The 17,406-nt window shown below is 44.9% G+C and overlaps 1 protein-coding gene across 8 annotated transcripts in view; it reads right to left on the minus strand.

Annotated features, from left to right (window-relative positions):
* ZNF532 (zinc finger protein 532) overlaps positions 1–17,406 on the minus strand; it is a 103,729-nt gene that overhangs the window by 23,632 nt on the left and 62,691 nt on the right. For 6 of the 8 annotated variants that reach the window (XM_077777719.1, XM_077777717.1, XM_077777722.1 and 3 more), the window contains 3 exons: positions 13,598–13,774; positions 7,301–7,463; positions 3,281–3,562 (listed from right to left, as the gene is read on the minus strand). In XM_077777719.1, the coding sequence (XP_077633845.1) occupies positions 3,281–3,562; positions 7,301–7,463; positions 13,598–13,774 (622 nt within the window). The remainder of the gene's footprint in view (positions 1–3,280; positions 3,563–7,300; positions 7,464–13,597; positions 13,775–17,406) is intronic. The other 2 variants (XM_077777724.1, XM_077777725.1) reach the window with 2 other exon arrangements.

Here is a 17,406-nt window from a genome sequence, read left to right on the forward strand (position 1 = left end):
GCACTGCACTGGCTCAGAGTTTCTGTGAATGACCCAAGAAGCTGAAACATTCGATAAGCGGCTGGATTTGGGGGACTGGAATGCAGGCAAGAAACCGCAGCTGGAGACGGAGACTTGGAAGTTATGTGCACATATACATATACGATTGGTGAAGCCCTGAGACTTACGGAAATCTCCCAGAGACAGAGCGGAACGTTCCCAGGACAGAAACCTGATGGGTGTCTTAGCAACCGGGAGAAAACCCAGGAGGGAGAGCAGTGTTCAACACTTGGGGTGGAAAATGCTTCGAGGGGGCCCTGCCAATGGTGTGAAATACTGCAGGGGTGGGGGTGGGGGCCAATCTAGGAAAAGACAGAACAATGTCGAACTGCCTCGGTAGTTAAGGAGGTGGGTTTGGTGACGAGGTGGAGCGGAAACCGAAGGGTGGCCAAGGAGGAATAAACAGGAGGGGGAAAGCGCAGCGAGCAAGGAGCCTGCTTGGCCATCAGAAGGGAAGAGACAGAAAAGACAGGGGGCAGGAACTCTCCACAATAGCTAAAACATGGAAAGAGCCTAAGTGTCCATCAACAGACGAATGGATCAAGAAGATGTGGTTTATCTATACGATGGAATACTACATGGCAATGAGAAAGAATGAAATCTGGCCATGTGTAGCAACATGGATGGACCTTGAGGGTGTTATGCTGAGCGAAATAAGTCACGCAGAGAAGAACAAATATCATATGTTTGCACGTATAGGAGGATTAGGAGGAACTTAACTGAGGAACAAGGGGGAGAAGAAGGGCGGAAATGGTGGGGGAAAGGGAGAGAGGCAAACCATGAGAGACTCTTGAATGCTGACAAAAACTGAGGACTGATGGATGTGGGGGGGAGGGGGGGATGGGCATGGAGGAGGGCACTTTGGGGATGAGCACTGAGTGTTATGTGGAAACTAATTTGACAATAAACTATTTGTTAAAAAAAAAAATAGTCAGAAAACAATAAAAGAAAAAAAAAAGAAAAAAAAAAAGACAGGGGGCAGGAGATCAGAGGTTTGCAGTTTAAATGCAGAGGTGACGGGAGTGTTAGGACCGGAGGGAAGAAGAACGGGAGCAGAGACGAGAAGCCTGTAGGCAGGCCATCGGGAGGTGCAGGGATCTGGTCTGGTTCGAACAGTGGAACGTGTGCACGGATTTCTGACACACGGACAGCACTCTGTTCATTCCAGCGCTTTGTGAAGGCACTCCGTCCCTTTCCCTTCCCCGCCTCCCCGCAGTTCTCTCCAGCTGCTGCAACCGAATCTGAAGCATTCCAAGAGGCAGGGTCTCAGCTTCTTCAAAGCTAATCCTAAAATCCTACTAAGCCCCACGTTTCCTCGGGACGGATAGCTGTCTCCAACGGGAGGGACACGCGCCGTGCCCAGCACGTTCTGTGTGCACAGCCAGCTCAGGGCATCAGGTTTTATGCCACCGTCCTAGAGCTAAGAGTTCAAGTAAGCGTTAGATCTCATCATCGCGCCACATCTTTCTTGGAGCTGCCTCTTCATCTTTTATTATAGACCCAGTAATTGTCGGATGTGCAAGATAAAGGTAGTTTACTAAAGGAAGGGAGGAAGGAAGGAAGGAAGGAAGGAAGGAAGGAAGGAAGGAAGGAAGGAAGGAAGGAAGGAATTTTGAAATGTTCCAAGATGGTTACCAAAATCTCAAATGTATAAGAAATGAAAGCTCTGGGTTAGTTAGACGGAGGTCTGCACCCGTTTCAGCATTTGTAAAATCCAGCTTTGGGTGCCAAGAAAAAAAGATTTTTCCTAGAATCACCACAGCGGGCATGGGAAGATAACTACAGATAGTGAGTGTATTTATACAGTAGATGAACCAAGTACTGCCCCTTAAGAACTACTCAGTATTTGCAATGAATATTGTTAAGATGCTGCAGCCCACTGGGGGACCCGAAAGTTGAAATGATTACAGAAGCAATGTGCTACTAAAGCCATATATATGCTGTAAGTAATTTTTATGTGAAGAGACACTGAATTAAGTGTATTCGGACCAAATAAAACATCTTTTTGCAGGGTGACCAAGTTCGTACCATTTGGAGATGGCAGGGGGGTAAAACATGTCAACCACATGAGCTGCTCAAATCAAACAGTATAAGTGAGGTTACAAAGTCTTCTCAAAACACTTAATTTAACAAACTTTTCACGGATCTCATATACACTAATTACCAGCCAATTCCTGTGTACTTTTCACACAGGTACCCCAAGGAAAACTATTTGGTTTTATTGCCTTAAGTTAAAGCAGTGAAGACGGCTTCTTTAGAAGTGCACTGTATCTGAACCCAACGATGGATCATAGTATCTAAGAGAAGTAAGCACCCATGAGGTGCCTTGGGATTTGACACAAAAAGAATATAGCTCCTATTCTTATCTAAAAATTCAACCTGGGTCCAACCAAATTTCTAAGAATCACGGGATAATGAGAAGCAAATGAAACAATGTCAAAAGAAAGCAATCACGCAAATCCAGAAACGTGGGTGATGACAGAAAGGATGTACAATCCGATCTTTTAAACAAATCAATAGCACATTAAAAAATAAAATGGGGGGAGGGCTACTTTGGCGTAAAAGATTTAAGTTAAACAAACACCAAATGCAATGCAGGCTCTTTCTAGAACAACCCAACTTTGAGACCACCAGAGTAATATTAGAAAATAATCTTGCTAGATTTATTAATAATAGGCATTTAAAAAAATTCCTTATTAGTTGGAGAGGTGTACTTACTATTTTAAAAAGAATACAAATATTGCAAGTCCTTTTTCAGTGATTTTGAGGTATAAAGCCTATCCTGGGAGTTTAAGAAGGACGAGGTACCTCTTCCCACTCCCAAACTCTGGAAACAAGCACATTCTGTCATACAAATTACTCCTCTAACAGGGGCGCCTGGGTGGCTCATTTGCAGTTAACTGACTCTAGGTTTCTGCTCAGTTCATGATTTCATGGTTCATGAGTTCCAGCCCCACCCGGGGTTCTGTGCTCAAAGCTCAGAGCCTGCTTGGGATTTCTCTCTCCCTTTCTCTCTCTGCCCCTCCCCGGCTCACTCTCTCTCTCTCTCTCTCTCAAAAAATAAACGTTAAAGAACAAAACAAAACAAATACCCCCTAACAGTTTCCAAAACATCGCCTTCTTTCTCTCTTCCTTTCCTCCTCGTTGGTTAATTGCTGGCAGGGCTGAGCACAGAGCAGGCGCTGGGGGTCTGCCAGTCCCGTGCAACTCCTCGCACTAACGGGGTGACCTCCGTTCTTACCTTCCCGTGCTCCTTTCTCACGTGGGAAATGTAAACATCTCTCTGCGTGAACAAGCGGTCACACTCCCAACACGTCCACCCGGGGCTGGCCACCTTCTTGGGTTCCACGGATTTTTTCACAGGTGATGGAGACTTCTTTTCCAATTTCTCTTTCCCGTTCATGGATCTGGTATCCTCTTTGTTTTGATTTGCTGAATTTTGAGTTGCGGGCTTAATGCTCAAAGGCAAGTTTATACCCAAGTTTGGAGGCCCTTCAATACTTTTCAATGTTCCATGCATAGACTATGTTACAAAAAGAAAAGAAATATCTATCACACATCGTTACCACCGAGAGAAAGCGCGTGTGGACTATCTTAACACATTATAGATATTCCAATATGATCTTACATTCATTCAGAAACATTTCTTAATATAGGAAGAAGAAAACCGAGGCCAAATGTACACTTGAAAAGAAACAAAAAGAAAATTAACTTTTATGGCTGCTCTAAGTGATGCAAATTTTAGTTCCAAATAATTTCTGAAAGCTTATTTGCCTGTGCCATTTTTAAATTCTTTAAAAAAGACTTCTGTATGGAGTCCAAATTATTCCCGGCTGCTTAACCTCCCCCAGGGAACCAGTGAGTCCTCTCTGCAACACACTCTTTCTGGGGAAGAACATTTTACCATCACATCTACCCAGAAAGGCGTGAAGAGGCTGACACGCATCAGGTATTCAAGCCCCCAGCCGGTCACCTTTAATAAACTCCTGAGACACTTGCAAAGTTTTTTCCCTCCCTTTCATACTTTCCGTGTTCTTGGGATACTTGTAAAGAGTTTAGGCTTTTGTTGGGGTGTTTTGGGGGGTTCTTTCAATCTCCCTACACCCTACTCCGATCTATCCCTTCTTCCTGATGCCACCCGGGCTTGTGAACCATACACAGCAGATACTCAAAAAAGCCTCTCAGAGTTGCTTCGGTGTTTATTCTCATTGATGTAACAGCCACGAAGCTACCTCAACTTAAACTCGCAGGATTCCAAATTCCACTGGGGTAAAATTAGTGCCAACTGGTTCTCAAGGTCAGCTTGTTTTGGTTTTTAATTGTGTTCTAGAGACAGAGTCATCCCCTCCCTCCGCCCCCGCCTCCAAAACAAAAAAAAAAAAAAGGGAAATCAGTCTGTGCCTCAATGACATAGAATTTCTCTTCTGAACGGGGCCTTCTCATGTTGCCAGCGTTCAGGCTTGTAGCTAACCTCTGGGTCCTGAACCTATAGAACCTACAGAAAGACAACGTGACACACGTTTCCGAATGTGCTTGGGGTCTCCTCTGTCCCACAGACCACATGGAACAGATCTCGGTTCCTTAGTGTTCAAGCAGGAAGGTGCTCCCTCGGCCTGCTCTCCATCACAGCTCCTCAGGAAAGCCTGCCTCTAAACAGTGCCAAGAATTTGCCAACCTCCCTCAGCACCGTCTTACCCCGGAAGGAAAAAGAGGGTCTGTAATTTCCAGAGTACTGGTCTACTCTAAAACAGGCCCGGGAGAAATGTCTGATGTCCTCTGGCAAGAGACAATCGGGGGAGAGATCTCTTGGGCCAAAAAGCTGCACACTGGCTTCTCGACGACCTTGTGAGGAAGCCGCTTTCGTGTTTCAAATGGCCTTTTTCAAACCAGAAGCGAAGCTTTTACATTTTTAGCCATTTAAAACCCAAAGAAAGCAAACCCCTAGATTTTCTAGCACATTTTTCATACGTTTGTAGGCAAATACATTTTTGCCAACTGAAAGCTGAGGAGAGGGTAATGTATTAAAACACTCTTGTGGAGAAAAAAATAAGTAAAAGAAAATAAAAAGGAATACTCTTCTGTCAGCTGACCTGACGGTGCTATGGAAAGTACAGAAAAGCAGCCAAAAGTTCTGCCATGACGAGAGCAATGAAGTGTGTGTGAAAATGGGAATTTCTGGTTCACTCATTTCATTTTCACATCACAAGTAAAAATAACATTGTTTGGTAAAAACAAGTATCTTTTTTTAATAAAAGAAATACAACTGAATTCTTACAAGCGATCTTCCCCTAGGTCTTGTAACAACAAATAACTTGACTGATTGTAACTTCCAAGTTTGCTTTCAATGTCAATGCCGACATGTCTACAGGGATCCTATGCAGTGAAAACATCTACACTTTGGCAGAAGAAATGATACGAATTGGATTAAATTAGGCAAGTAAAGATCAACCTTTCCATGAAGATGTATGTGGGGAAACACTGTTCCCGTCCTTTCTCTTCATTCCTTCCTCGTGAAAAACTGAACAGCACAGCTATTAAGTGATATAAATAAACTCACAGGAGCTGGTGTAGATCTTAACGATAAAAAACAAAACAAGGCTGCCCCTAAAACTTTATCTTTATTCTTACCCATCCCCAAACACATACAGAAAGGCAGAGTACTTTAAATGTATAGAGCATACTTGAAATGAGAACATGAGTGCGTATTCCCACTGTTTTCGTATCCTGTAGTCTTGTAACGGTTCAGATGAATATAAACAATTCTTTCATCCTTGTGGCCACGGGATTTTGCTACTCCTCTTCGGTCTCTATGTCTTAGAGCTTTCTATTCCTCCAGATTCACTATTAACACAGGGAAGACCCTAACCACAAAGTCGACGACCCCACTTTCCAGATGTAAAGATGAGTTCCAGAAGGCAAATACCTTAAGAGCCTCTTAAGAAGCAACTTTTCTTTCTTTTTCTCTCCCCCCCCCCATATAAAATATGCTGAAATATCTGGATCTAATTCCAAGGTCACTATGTTTTTATTAGCAGTTTTTAGGGTTTTTTCCCCCTGATCATTCATTCAATAAATACTTGTTGTCAAAATGGTTTTGTACTTTTAGTGAAAACCTTTACAGTAGATTAAGAGGATTTTGCTGTACTTCAAGTGGTAATGAGGACACATATCTCCCACGCATTGATTCACCCTAGTAGTGCCACGGGGCCACCTCCTTCTCCCGGCCACCAACGAGCAGGCCCTCTGAGACGTTACGTTCTCTGCAGCAGGCAGTTACATTGTGGGAGCGCACCTAGGCTCAACACGGGAAATTTCGAAGAGTAACAGTCCATTCGTTTAACTAAGATGAGACTAGACGAATTCAGAGACCTTCATTTGCTCTTGAAACTGACCTTTCTTGAATAATATATTAAAAAAAGAGAAGAACTGAGAGAAAGAGAGATGGAGTTGATGATGTCGGGCCTGTTATTTTCTCTTTTTAGTAAGTCAAGTCCCTCTAAGCTCTGAGAGCTGATGCATCTTATCTCCTACGTGCATGGGAATAAACTTGCATGCCCCATCACAGTGGGTGTTTAAGAGACTAGGACTCAAGCTCTGTCCATCGTGAGCTTAAAGGGCTATAAAGAGATTTAGACGCCCCTTTTGGGGGTTAGAGGGGTGGGTTGTCCAAACTGGACACTTAGTTATTTCATTAACCAAACACTCACCAGGCACCAGACACTGTGCTGTATCCAGCACATTTCACCAATTTACATGTAACCTTGATAGAAAAAAAAGACTAAAAGATCGAGGGGCATCAATTATAATGCAAATTGGACTGCTTAAATAACCTCAAGAGAAGACCCTCATCCTAAACACACCGACATTTATAACGAATTAACACAATTCGTGAGAGTCCTTGTCTCTTTCTAAATCCTGTACAAAATGGACTTCTCATAGAAAAGTAAACTTCATCCTTTCGCATGGAGGACCAAAAAAAAAGAAGCCTAATAACTTTATTTTTCTTTTAGAATCAGGGCATGCACCTGTGACTCTGCGTTGGTCTTTCTTGGTGATGCAGATCAGAACTCGGGAGTCAAAGGCGTTGGTCAAGTGAACGCCTGACGCCAGCAGTGTGTACACTGCTCAGGACCGACCGCCAGCACCCATCCCTTCCCTGAACAGCATGTGGCTGGCTTGTCACCTACAGCTCAGCCTCGACTTCGGTTCAACGCACGTGGGTCTGCAATTCACTTAAAGGACACGAGAGACGCGCACACACCTTGATGTGGTCCATCATCAGTTGCTTCTGTGCATATAAAAGGGAACAGTCGGGACACTTGAAAACAGACACCTTCTGGTTTTCGATGTGTTGGTCAAAGTGGCGATACAGCAGGGTTTGCAGGGTAAACACAGTGTCGCACATGGAACACTTATAAATTATTCTAAAACAGAAGAAGTGTGTGGACATGTCAGTCAGCCCTCATCTCCGAAGCCGAGGGAACTGTTACTTTACATTGCAAGGGGGCAGAGGCAGTGAGAACACGTAAACACGATAAAAATAAAAACAGTTTATCTTTGAAACAAACTTTTGAGGGCAACTTGGCATCGCTCAAGGGCAGGTCGATCTTCACATTTTGAGTAAAGGTGCGTTCAACCGCCTCTGCATCGAAGGCGAAATTCATGACCATTTTATTACTTACAGATCTACATCTAACACCTGTTTTTACGAGATCTTTGCTTGTTTGTTACTTTCACACAGAGCAAAAGAACCCTTGAATTTTTCTTCTCAAGTGTTCTTTAAGATAAGACAAGGAACACAGCCGGATGGTGGCGCCCTAACTTGATAAAGACTTTGTTAATAAGCTAGTAAACAGGGCTGTCAGGTGTGCTGCTTACGTGAGCTGTGACTTGCCCCAAAGTTTTCTTTTCGAGTTAGTAGCCCTTTTACCATCCAACTGCAGTATTTCTCTACGTGTTCTTAGTAAGGAAAGCCCTATGCCAGTAAACAATTATACACCAAAAATAAGAAAGAAAGAAAAGAAACAGAAAAGAAAATCCACATCACTGTTGCTCCAATACTTGAATGTCTGTTTTGCTTAAAATGGTTTAAAATACTGTCTACTACAAACCACTTCCGTACCTAATATTACTGCCAAGCAACCTCCTTACGCTGATTCATTATACCCGAACCTTCTGAACACAATCCCCTCTATCCATCAACACCTTCCACCAAAGCTCAGGCGGGAGGGAAAGGACTAGACTCCCCTGCTCCCAACCTCCACCTCCAGGGGCTTTGCTTTGCTAGCGGCTCATAAACCCACGTGTTCAGGATGGGTCACCTTTCTTCAATGACTGTTCCAGGTCCTCCTGGTCCTCAGGGGAGGCCTTAGGGACACCTGTACTGCCTTGGATGAATTTCGAGAAGCTCAAAGAATCCTTGGAGCTTAGGAAAATGGCAGAGAAACCCTGACTGAAGGGACAAGTCAGAGGGGAAAAAAGCCACATTGAGCTTCTGTTTGCTATTTCTACAGCAAAGCCAGGAAAGGCATGCCTCTTAAAACCACATGTCTTTATTCTCAGGGTCTTCTCAAGAAAGCACTTCTCGCTTTGTGATTCTGTCAAAAATTTACAGATTTGTCCTCCTTTTTCCACATAAAATTTATAATTTAATTGGATTGAGCGGCATGGGTTTTTACAAGGTCTTGACCTATTAGTAATTTAGCACGGATCACAAGCACAGTTGAGTGGGGAGAGGAGAGGTGTTTTTGTTTGGTTGTTGTTTTTTTTGTCTTTCTAGAACTTCATGACTTCACCACTCAAAGTAGGCACACAAATGACATTGTCATCATGAACTTAACAAGTGTGACAAGGATGTTCTCCTCACTATTTAAAATCGCTTAGAATCGAAAATAGCCCAAACATCCAGTAATGTAAGTACTTAAGTCAGAACAACTACATGATTTTTTTAAAAAGTATGCTATAGATGTATGCCGATGATTGGGAAGATTTTTGTGAAAATGAAAACAGCAGGTAACAAGACCGTACGTATGATATGATCACATTTTTTAAGGGCATAGAAAAGAAAGAGAAGGTTTAGATAGCCGTCATCATCTCTGTGGGATGGTATTACAGGTATTCTCAACTGTTTTACTTGTCTGTCTTTCTCAATTTTTCTGTGATTAGCATAGAGCAATAAGAAGAAAAGAATAGCTTCAGGAAGAGAATGAAAATTTACTGGCTAGGCTAAAAGGTTTTCTCAGGATTCTATTCTCAGATTTTCAGAAATATCTATTTCATGAAAAACAGCATGGCCCCTTTTATTCATGCCGCATTCCTTTGGGGAAGGGTTCTGTTTGCTTTGACTTTTTTTTTTTTTGCTTTCTACTGAACAGCAAAGGAAAGTATAAAAGAGGAGATAAACTATTTACTTAGGCATTTTTCTGAGGAACAGTTTGCCGGTAGGATCTGGGGACACGGCCCCACGACTGCTAGCTACTAGAAGGGAGGTGAGGGCTTTACAGGGAGATCTGGCGGACACGCACTCGGCTGGACGACAGGAGTCAGGACGGCCACTGGAAACAGAGACAGGCAGTGTGTGCCTCTGGCGCGACACACACGGGGCTGCCAGCCAGGAGTGCGTGTCCCGAGTCCAGCTACAAGAAAGCAGTGGCGGACGGGGGTCACCCCAAGAGCAAAAGGCCGGCGTCCCCTTGAGGATGACCAAAGACGGGAGAGGCAGGGAAAGAGTGAGCAGCTGTCCAGATGGAAGAACGCGGACGAGACAGGACAGTTAAATGCAGAACACGCTTCTGGGTAGGATTTTGAACCCGAAACACGCACAAAAGGACATTTTCTCATCTGTTAGAGAAAGTGTAAGGGGTCCCAGCACTGGGCAGTAATGTACCCAACACTGATCTCTGACTGGGAGGGCTGGATGGTGGGGGCGTACGTGGCTGTCCTTTGGGGGAGGAGAGGCAGAACACTGATATCTATGTCACGCTGCCCATTATTCCTGAACACGAGAAGAGACTCAGGGAGAACGAAACAGTGGAGTAAAATTAAATGTCGCGAATGCTGACAATTAGGGAATCTGGGGGCGAGGGGACGTCAGAGTCTCTGTAGAGTCCTCTCAACTTTCCCATAGGATAGAATCTATTTTTTTTTAAATGTTAAAATGATGCTCGTATGTAAAAAAAAACAAAAAACAAAGCCCAAATAAAAGCCTCACAGACACAGAGTCAGACCATGAAGACGGAGCAAACTCTCCAACTGACCGTGGAAGAAAACCACAGGGGGCAGCTCCAGGCAGGGGAGGGGAGGCGCCCGGGCACAGGCGTGGGGGCCGCGCGGTGAGGGAAGTGACGGGAACAGTGCGCCTGGCTTTCCCGGGACGCCCTGTAGTGTCGTCACGGGCCCTGAATGTCAAGCCTCTAGGTGTGACTGAATCCTACCCTCGCTGCAGGGCTGAGGAAATGGTCCGAGAGGGNGCGGAGGATGGGGAAGGGGTTAAAAAGAAGAACCAGGAAGCTAAAACCAAATACCCACGTTCAGGTCCAACCCACAGCCTGCTACCCTTGAAACAAATGTAACAACAAATGGAATGAAAGATCGTAAGCTCTGAAGTCACCGCCACAAACCTCTTGCTTTACTGTCACTGACTGAATCGGACCAAGCACCCAGCCCTGTCCTGAGCAACACCCAACAACGTCCACACCCTCCACAGGCGAACCACTTCACATGGGCTCGGAGAGACTGGAGGATCCCGATGCTGCACAAATCCTGGGGGCCACGGTTCCGATTCAGCTCCGTCGGTCCCCAAAGCGCTCCGCTATGTGGCTATCACACCTGTGCACGCACTGTATCTTGAAGGGACCTGTCCACAAACTCTCGGTCTCTTATGTAATTCTTGACTTCACATGGACACTGAGGGTGGCAAATAAACGGAAGGCACAAAATAGCAAAAAACCTGCTGTTCATCGGACGTCAAGGAAAGTACGAAAATAGGCACAAAACTTGATCACCATGAAGTCCAGAAACGGACATTCAAAATGGTCCGGAATCACCCAGAAAAGATTAAAGGGTGCTCACGGTTTTAAGGTAACAGCAGGGTAAAGCCTGACCACACACTGAAAAGCAAGAAACAAACACAGGAACCGTTAAGTACCTGGCACCTGAGAAATACTACATAAATGTCACATAAAAATTTTTAAAAAATAAAAAAAATCATGCATCGTCCTTTTCAATGTGAGGTGCTAGGACTGAAGGACTTTGTGGGTGCATTCTCAGACCTCCACATCTTCTCTAAAGGAAATGGGGGGTGAAGCATTTTATACTGATCTTTTAAATGAATGCACATCATTTGCATAATGATGAGTCATTTGCATAACTGCCTGTTAACCAAATACCGCTAAGGGGTTTCCCATGCCTGAGTTTCCAATGTTGTGAAGGCTACTGATTTGGCAGAAGGGGGGTGCTGCACAGAGACGCAGGGCAGAGATGGGGTTAATGTCAAAAGGAAGCTTCAGATCAAGTGCAGGCCAGACAGCATTCCAGCATACTGTGGGAAGGAAGGGTTTCCAAGAGCCTGAACTGGGAGAGGGGGCAGGGAAGAGGGATCTCAGGGCACGCTGTAGTCCAGTCACAACAAACGGGGATAAAAAGAGCCCAAGAAGCAGCACCTGGTGCCGCAGCCAAGTCGCAGGGGAGGAGGCGCTTGGCCGAGCACGGACGTCACCTTGAACCAATGTGGTTAAGTGAAAGTTCACTGCTTTGGCAGTTTTGTTGTATCTCAACTATAATTTTTTTTAATGTTTTATTTATTTTTGAGAGAGAGAAACAGCACGAGCAGGGAGGATCAGAGAGAGAGGGGGAGACACAGAATCTGAAGACAGGCTCCAGGCTCTGAGCTGTCAGCACAGAGCCCGATGCGGGACTCGAACCCACGAACCGTGAGATCATGACCTGAGCTGAAGTCGGACGCTCAACCGCCTGAGCCACCCAGGTGCCCCTATAATTTTTTTTTTTTTTTTTAGCTTCACAGTTAGAACATAGTAGTCAATGCCTATCTTTAGGCTTGGTACTTATTAAGGAACCATTGTAGTGAAAATAATTTTAGGAAAATACTGGAATAGTTTTTTATTTCACTCAATTTTGGAAAATGTCGTTTTAGCTTATGTTAATAATTCGCTGCCCTGTATTCTCAGGTAATAACTGCTATTCCAGATTTCAGTAAAGTCTGATTTATTTGAATAAAGAGCCAAATCAAAAACTCTATAAACTGGGGGCAAGATACTGCTTTAATGTCCGGAAGCCTCACTGCCCTGAACACTGAAGACTGTGAAATGAGAATTCACTGAAGTATGTCTTCAGGGTCAAGACGCCAAGTCCTATATGGATCACCTAATCTGCGGTCTGAGGATCCACCGAGATCAGAGTCAAGGTCCTACCAGAACAGAATCCTATTTTATCATGTGTCATTTTTTTAGGAAACAGGGTCACTCCTATAGTGTTCAGTCATTCCTATGTCCCCAAAAAGCGAAGGAAACAAGCCAGACATATATATAACATGGAATATCCATGTCCTGCCTCTAAGGTTTCCTGGACTGCGGATAGGGGGTGAGACCCACCAACAGATTTGGGCAGCGAACGTAGCCTCACATAACGATCGGATTCCACGCTGCTGTAAATAACACAGGAATCAAAGGAGCTTGACCGCGAGCAGCTAATCCACTGCCACGTATACAACGAAGAGGAAGTGAGGGAAGGATCAAAGCTGCCGCGCCCCCTCTGTGCTCCTGACAGAGGAATCATGTGCCACGCATTTTAAATGTCACCTCCTCTCCGCCCCACACGAACTCTGGGACGGAAGCACTACCCTCACTTTTCAGGGGAGAAAATGGAAGTGAAAAACAGAGCCTGTGATGGTCCCAGATCTCACAGCTGGTGGAGTGGGGCGGGGCGGGCGGGAGGGAGGTGGCAGGACTCTGTGCCCAAGGCCCACGGTCCCTCCTGTTCGATGAGCTGCCCGTGACGCAGGCAGGCAGCCCCCGTCTGCCGGAGCAGACGCTTCGTCCTTAAAGACTCAACGGAGCAAAAACTACAAAATGAAGAGCAAGATAAAAAGGCAAAAACGAAATCTGTACTACCCAAGGACTAAGACTGGCTATGAGGTTAAATTCAGCAACCAGCGTTTTAAACTGACTTCGTATTATGAATGTTAGGACGAAAAGCATGTCCCTGAGGAAAGAGGGCCGTGGCTGACGGTTCCCCGGAGAAGTTAACTGCTAAACTCGTCATAAGAAAAAGAACCAAAATTGATAAATATTCACCTGCTTCGCAAAAAGTGGAGGACAAGAGCATAAATAGTAAGTGACACTGTTTTTCGGGACGGAGGCTTCACCTGGGAAGAGCTGAACGGGTTAGGTGGCGATGAGCTACGAGCTGTACCTCGCGGAGCCCCGGAATCTGTGCGGTGGCCTACGTCTTCATCTCTGGAGTTTTCTTCCACAGAACTACTCCTTCCACTAAGTCACTAGGTAAAGCAGTGGCATAAAAGTCAGAAGGCAGCAGGACTTACTTTGGCTCTCCTATCTTGACGCCAGGATGCTGTGTGTAGGCATGGGAATGTGTGCTTGGGGCAGACTTAAACGCCATGGGACAAATAGGACACTTGTAGAAGACTTCACAGTGAGAGCCCTGGATGTGAGACTTCAGAGCGGCCACGTCAGAGTACACGACATTGCAATGGATACACCTGCCAGGAAAACAAACACGCGGTCATCAGCACGGGGCCCTCACACACGCGCACCTGCACGGTAACAGTCAGGTAAAACGAGCACGGCTTAATGGCCTCTTCAAGGTTTCTAATGGCTACTTCCGGAAGTATGTTTTGGTTGGGTTTTTTTTTTCTATTTATAACAGATCAAATTAGTTTTTATATATTTAAGAAAGAAGATCGTGAAGAAGAAAAATAAAACTCAAACGGTCTGACGCTTGGGCATCTTTAAAACTTTCGGGATTAAATATCCAAACACCAGACTATGAAGAGACCAACGGATCACGGGGGCTGTATCAGGGCCAACGGACACGGCAAGACCTCATGACCTGTGACTCTGGGGAACACTCCCACATTCTAGATGCTCACACCAGGCCCTGAGGCTCCTAACCAATGGCATTTCCAATGGAAGAAATCTTCGCTGCCTCGACCTACATGCCATCAGCAGAAGGCAGAGAGAATAAATCAGTCCTGGCTCCAAAGCCTGGCCACGGTCTCCTGGTGCACACTGATGTGGTCAATGTGTCTGGGGGTGATGGGGCCCGTGGGGCAGAGAAAGTTAACCACCTATGTTGTTTATCTCCTGGAAAATACGTTCAAGTACACTTACACTTATTTAATGAAATAACATGAATTATAAACTTCCGAAAAATCAACATCACTGAGTAAACTCCTTTCCGGTTGACTTCTTTACTTCTTGAGCATATAAATAATTGGATTGGCTCGTGAACTAATCATGTCTCGTCCCACAGAAACCAGCTCGATACTCAGACACGTTTCTCACCAACCTCGTCTTTCTCGTGCCGGGCTCTCAGCAACACTTACAACACATCCATTTGATGACCTCGTCATCCTCTGGCCACACCACACCCGAAAACTACCTGAGGGTGGTCTCTGCAGATGCTCAAGAGTCTGCGGAGATGAACCTGAAATGCACCTGAGCGGACACGCTCCTGGAAGTGAAGGTGGGAGCTGACCCAAGGCAGGCGGGCTGTGGGCAGGGCCTGATCACTTCCGCGTTAGTCTAAGGTACTTGCATTCTAGGAGCCTCCCTTCCGGATTCATGGGGATGCCTCCAGTCACTCAAGAGCGGCCTTCTCGGAAGTACTTGGCTTCTATGAATGTTAAGCTTTGCAAGCATTTCACCAAAATCATAATTACTGCATTAGCATTTTAAATGACTTAAGGCGTAATGTTTGAAAACCTATACATTAAAGGCACTAAAACAGAATGGGAGAATAATTAAGAAAGCTCCTCTATCTTATCTCCTTGAACCATTATTTTTGACAATTAAGCCACCCAAGCACATACTGGAATTACTTTGGGTTAGCCTGAACTTGGGATTGTCTTGAGCAGGTTACTGATCTTCTCTGGGCGAATGCCTCACTTGTAAAAGGAGAAGAGTTGAACTCAAGCACCTTTTAGTTCTTCCCAGCCCTGGAAGCCTAACGATTCCTAGGGAAGAGGAGGATCACACAAAACAAAAGCGGGTTATTCATGAAACAGGAGGACCCTCTGCACCAGCATCATAAACAGAAAACCTTCCCATCAAGGGGACACAGGTGGTATTTCAAGAGTGAAGACCCAGGAAGGGGGAAAAGAAACGAATCCCTGGAGTTCTCTCAAGTCGCCTGAACTGGAAGGTTTAATGTTGAAGAAAACAAGCAGGAACTTAATGAATCTACGCAGCGGCTGATGGAGAAGTAGCTAAGGCGGGGTCCAAAAAGCGTCATGGGGTCCAAGGAAAAACCCTCCTTGATGTGAGGAAAGAAAAGTAGAGAATTTAAAAAACAAAGTAAGAAGAAAGAGAGTTGTAAAATACCCACTGATAGGTGGAAGGAAAGGTTCAGGAGCAACAGAGGCCAATTGGGAATGGAAATGAGACAGACAAACAGAAGACAGAATTTGTAGGGTTCATATGGTATCTTAACGCTACTAAAAATCCAGCCTATAAATAAATGTTTCATATACCCGACGTCCTTTGTGTTCTAGGTACCAACCAAGTTTCTCTTTATGTAAAAAAAATTATTTGATGTTTATTTATTTTTGAGAGAGACAGACAGAGCATCAGCGGGGGAAGGACAGAGAGAGGAGGAGACAGAATCGGAAGCAGGCTCCAGGCTCTGAGCTGTCAGCACGAAGCCCGACACGGGGCTCGAACTCACAAACCGTGAGATCATGACCTGAGCTGCAGTCGGATGCTTAACTGACTGAGCCATTCAAGTGCCCCCCTAAAAACATGTTTTTAATGTTTATAGTATACAGTCCTACAAATCCCCTTTCTAAATGCAGATCCAATGAATCAAGAAGTAGGAAAATTCACAGAAACCTTGGACTTTTACCAAACCAACCAGGAGCTGGGAGTGACCCACTCGGTACCTGGGAGATGCACTGTGCCTCATAAGGCACGCTGAATCACAGAGGCGAGGGAGGGAGGGGAGCCGTGCTCCACTTCTCTGGCCAAAGAAAAATCAAATGGGAAATGATGAAGTATGGAGCCAAAATGGAGGAGGGAACCAGAAGAAGGCCAAGGGGGTCAAGTCCCCATCAACTTATTTGAAATAGCAGGGGGAAAAAAAAAAAGAATCAGGGTCAATTTTTTCCTCCCACCTGAAGAGGTAAACGTGAACTAAGTAGAGTGCACACATGGTCATATCTTTACAGCTCTTCTGAGCCTCGAGTGCGAGGAAAAAACCTGTCTTAAACACAAAAGCCTTAAAAATTCCAAGTGCCAAATTTAAGTAACTCTGTGAATGGGGGGAGGGGGTGGGAAGAAAAGCAAGGGACGGGCTCTTGCAATGAGCTGATTCCTTTGAGCCTGACTGCACAGCTGGTCTTCATTTAGGAGAGGCACCAGAATAGCAAGAAGTGCAGAAGTCCTGCTTCCTCTATTCATTCCAGCCTAAGTTTACTTTCCTTATGCGCAAAAAATAAACACTGGAGGAAAGTTTGGCATCTTTGTGAGAGAGAACAGCACGGAGACAATGTGGCAGAACTGCTTTCCATTATTAAACAAAGAACCTGGCGGTAATCGTTTGAAAACATGGGGTGAGCCCCAAAGCATCACTGTGTATGGGTTTTGTGGAATCAAGGGCACCTTCAATGTGTGACTTGCTCCCTAAGCTCTGAGAGCGTTGGGAGTATCTTGCTTTCCTCGGTCACACCTCGGTGGAGATGGACCGTAGGCGGCACACTGACTTTACAGACAGAGGCACCGTCACATGGGAAGGATACATGAATTACCATAAAGTTAGTGGCAAAACTGGCACCAAAAAGAACTCTAGTTCCTTAATTTGCAAACCAAACGCTTCCTACTAAGGTAGATCCCAATGCATCAAGCATGTGTGCTTCTCATGTTTGGAGGCATGAGGTAAAAACATGCACCAAGTCTCTGTTACTGTCAGAAAAATGGGACCGAGCCACCCAGGAACCGATGATGCTATGCCCTAAAAAATCACTGAAAAAAAAAAAACCATCAAGTTATACTGACTAGACTTTATTTTTGTAAAATATCATAACTGTATTATAACTAAAAGATATCCTGTGTATTAACAGTCTAACATTCAAGTGACAGGCAACCAAACAGTTAAACACACAATACAGTAATACCT

The sequence above is a fragment of the Crocuta crocuta genome, unplaced genomic scaffold (genome assembly GCF_008692635.1).
Source record: "Crocuta crocuta isolate KB4526 unplaced genomic scaffold, BGI_CrCroc_1.0 scaffold36, whole genome shotgun sequence".
Classification (NCBI taxonomy): domain Eukaryota; kingdom Metazoa; phylum Chordata; class Mammalia; order Carnivora; family Hyaenidae; genus Crocuta; species Crocuta crocuta.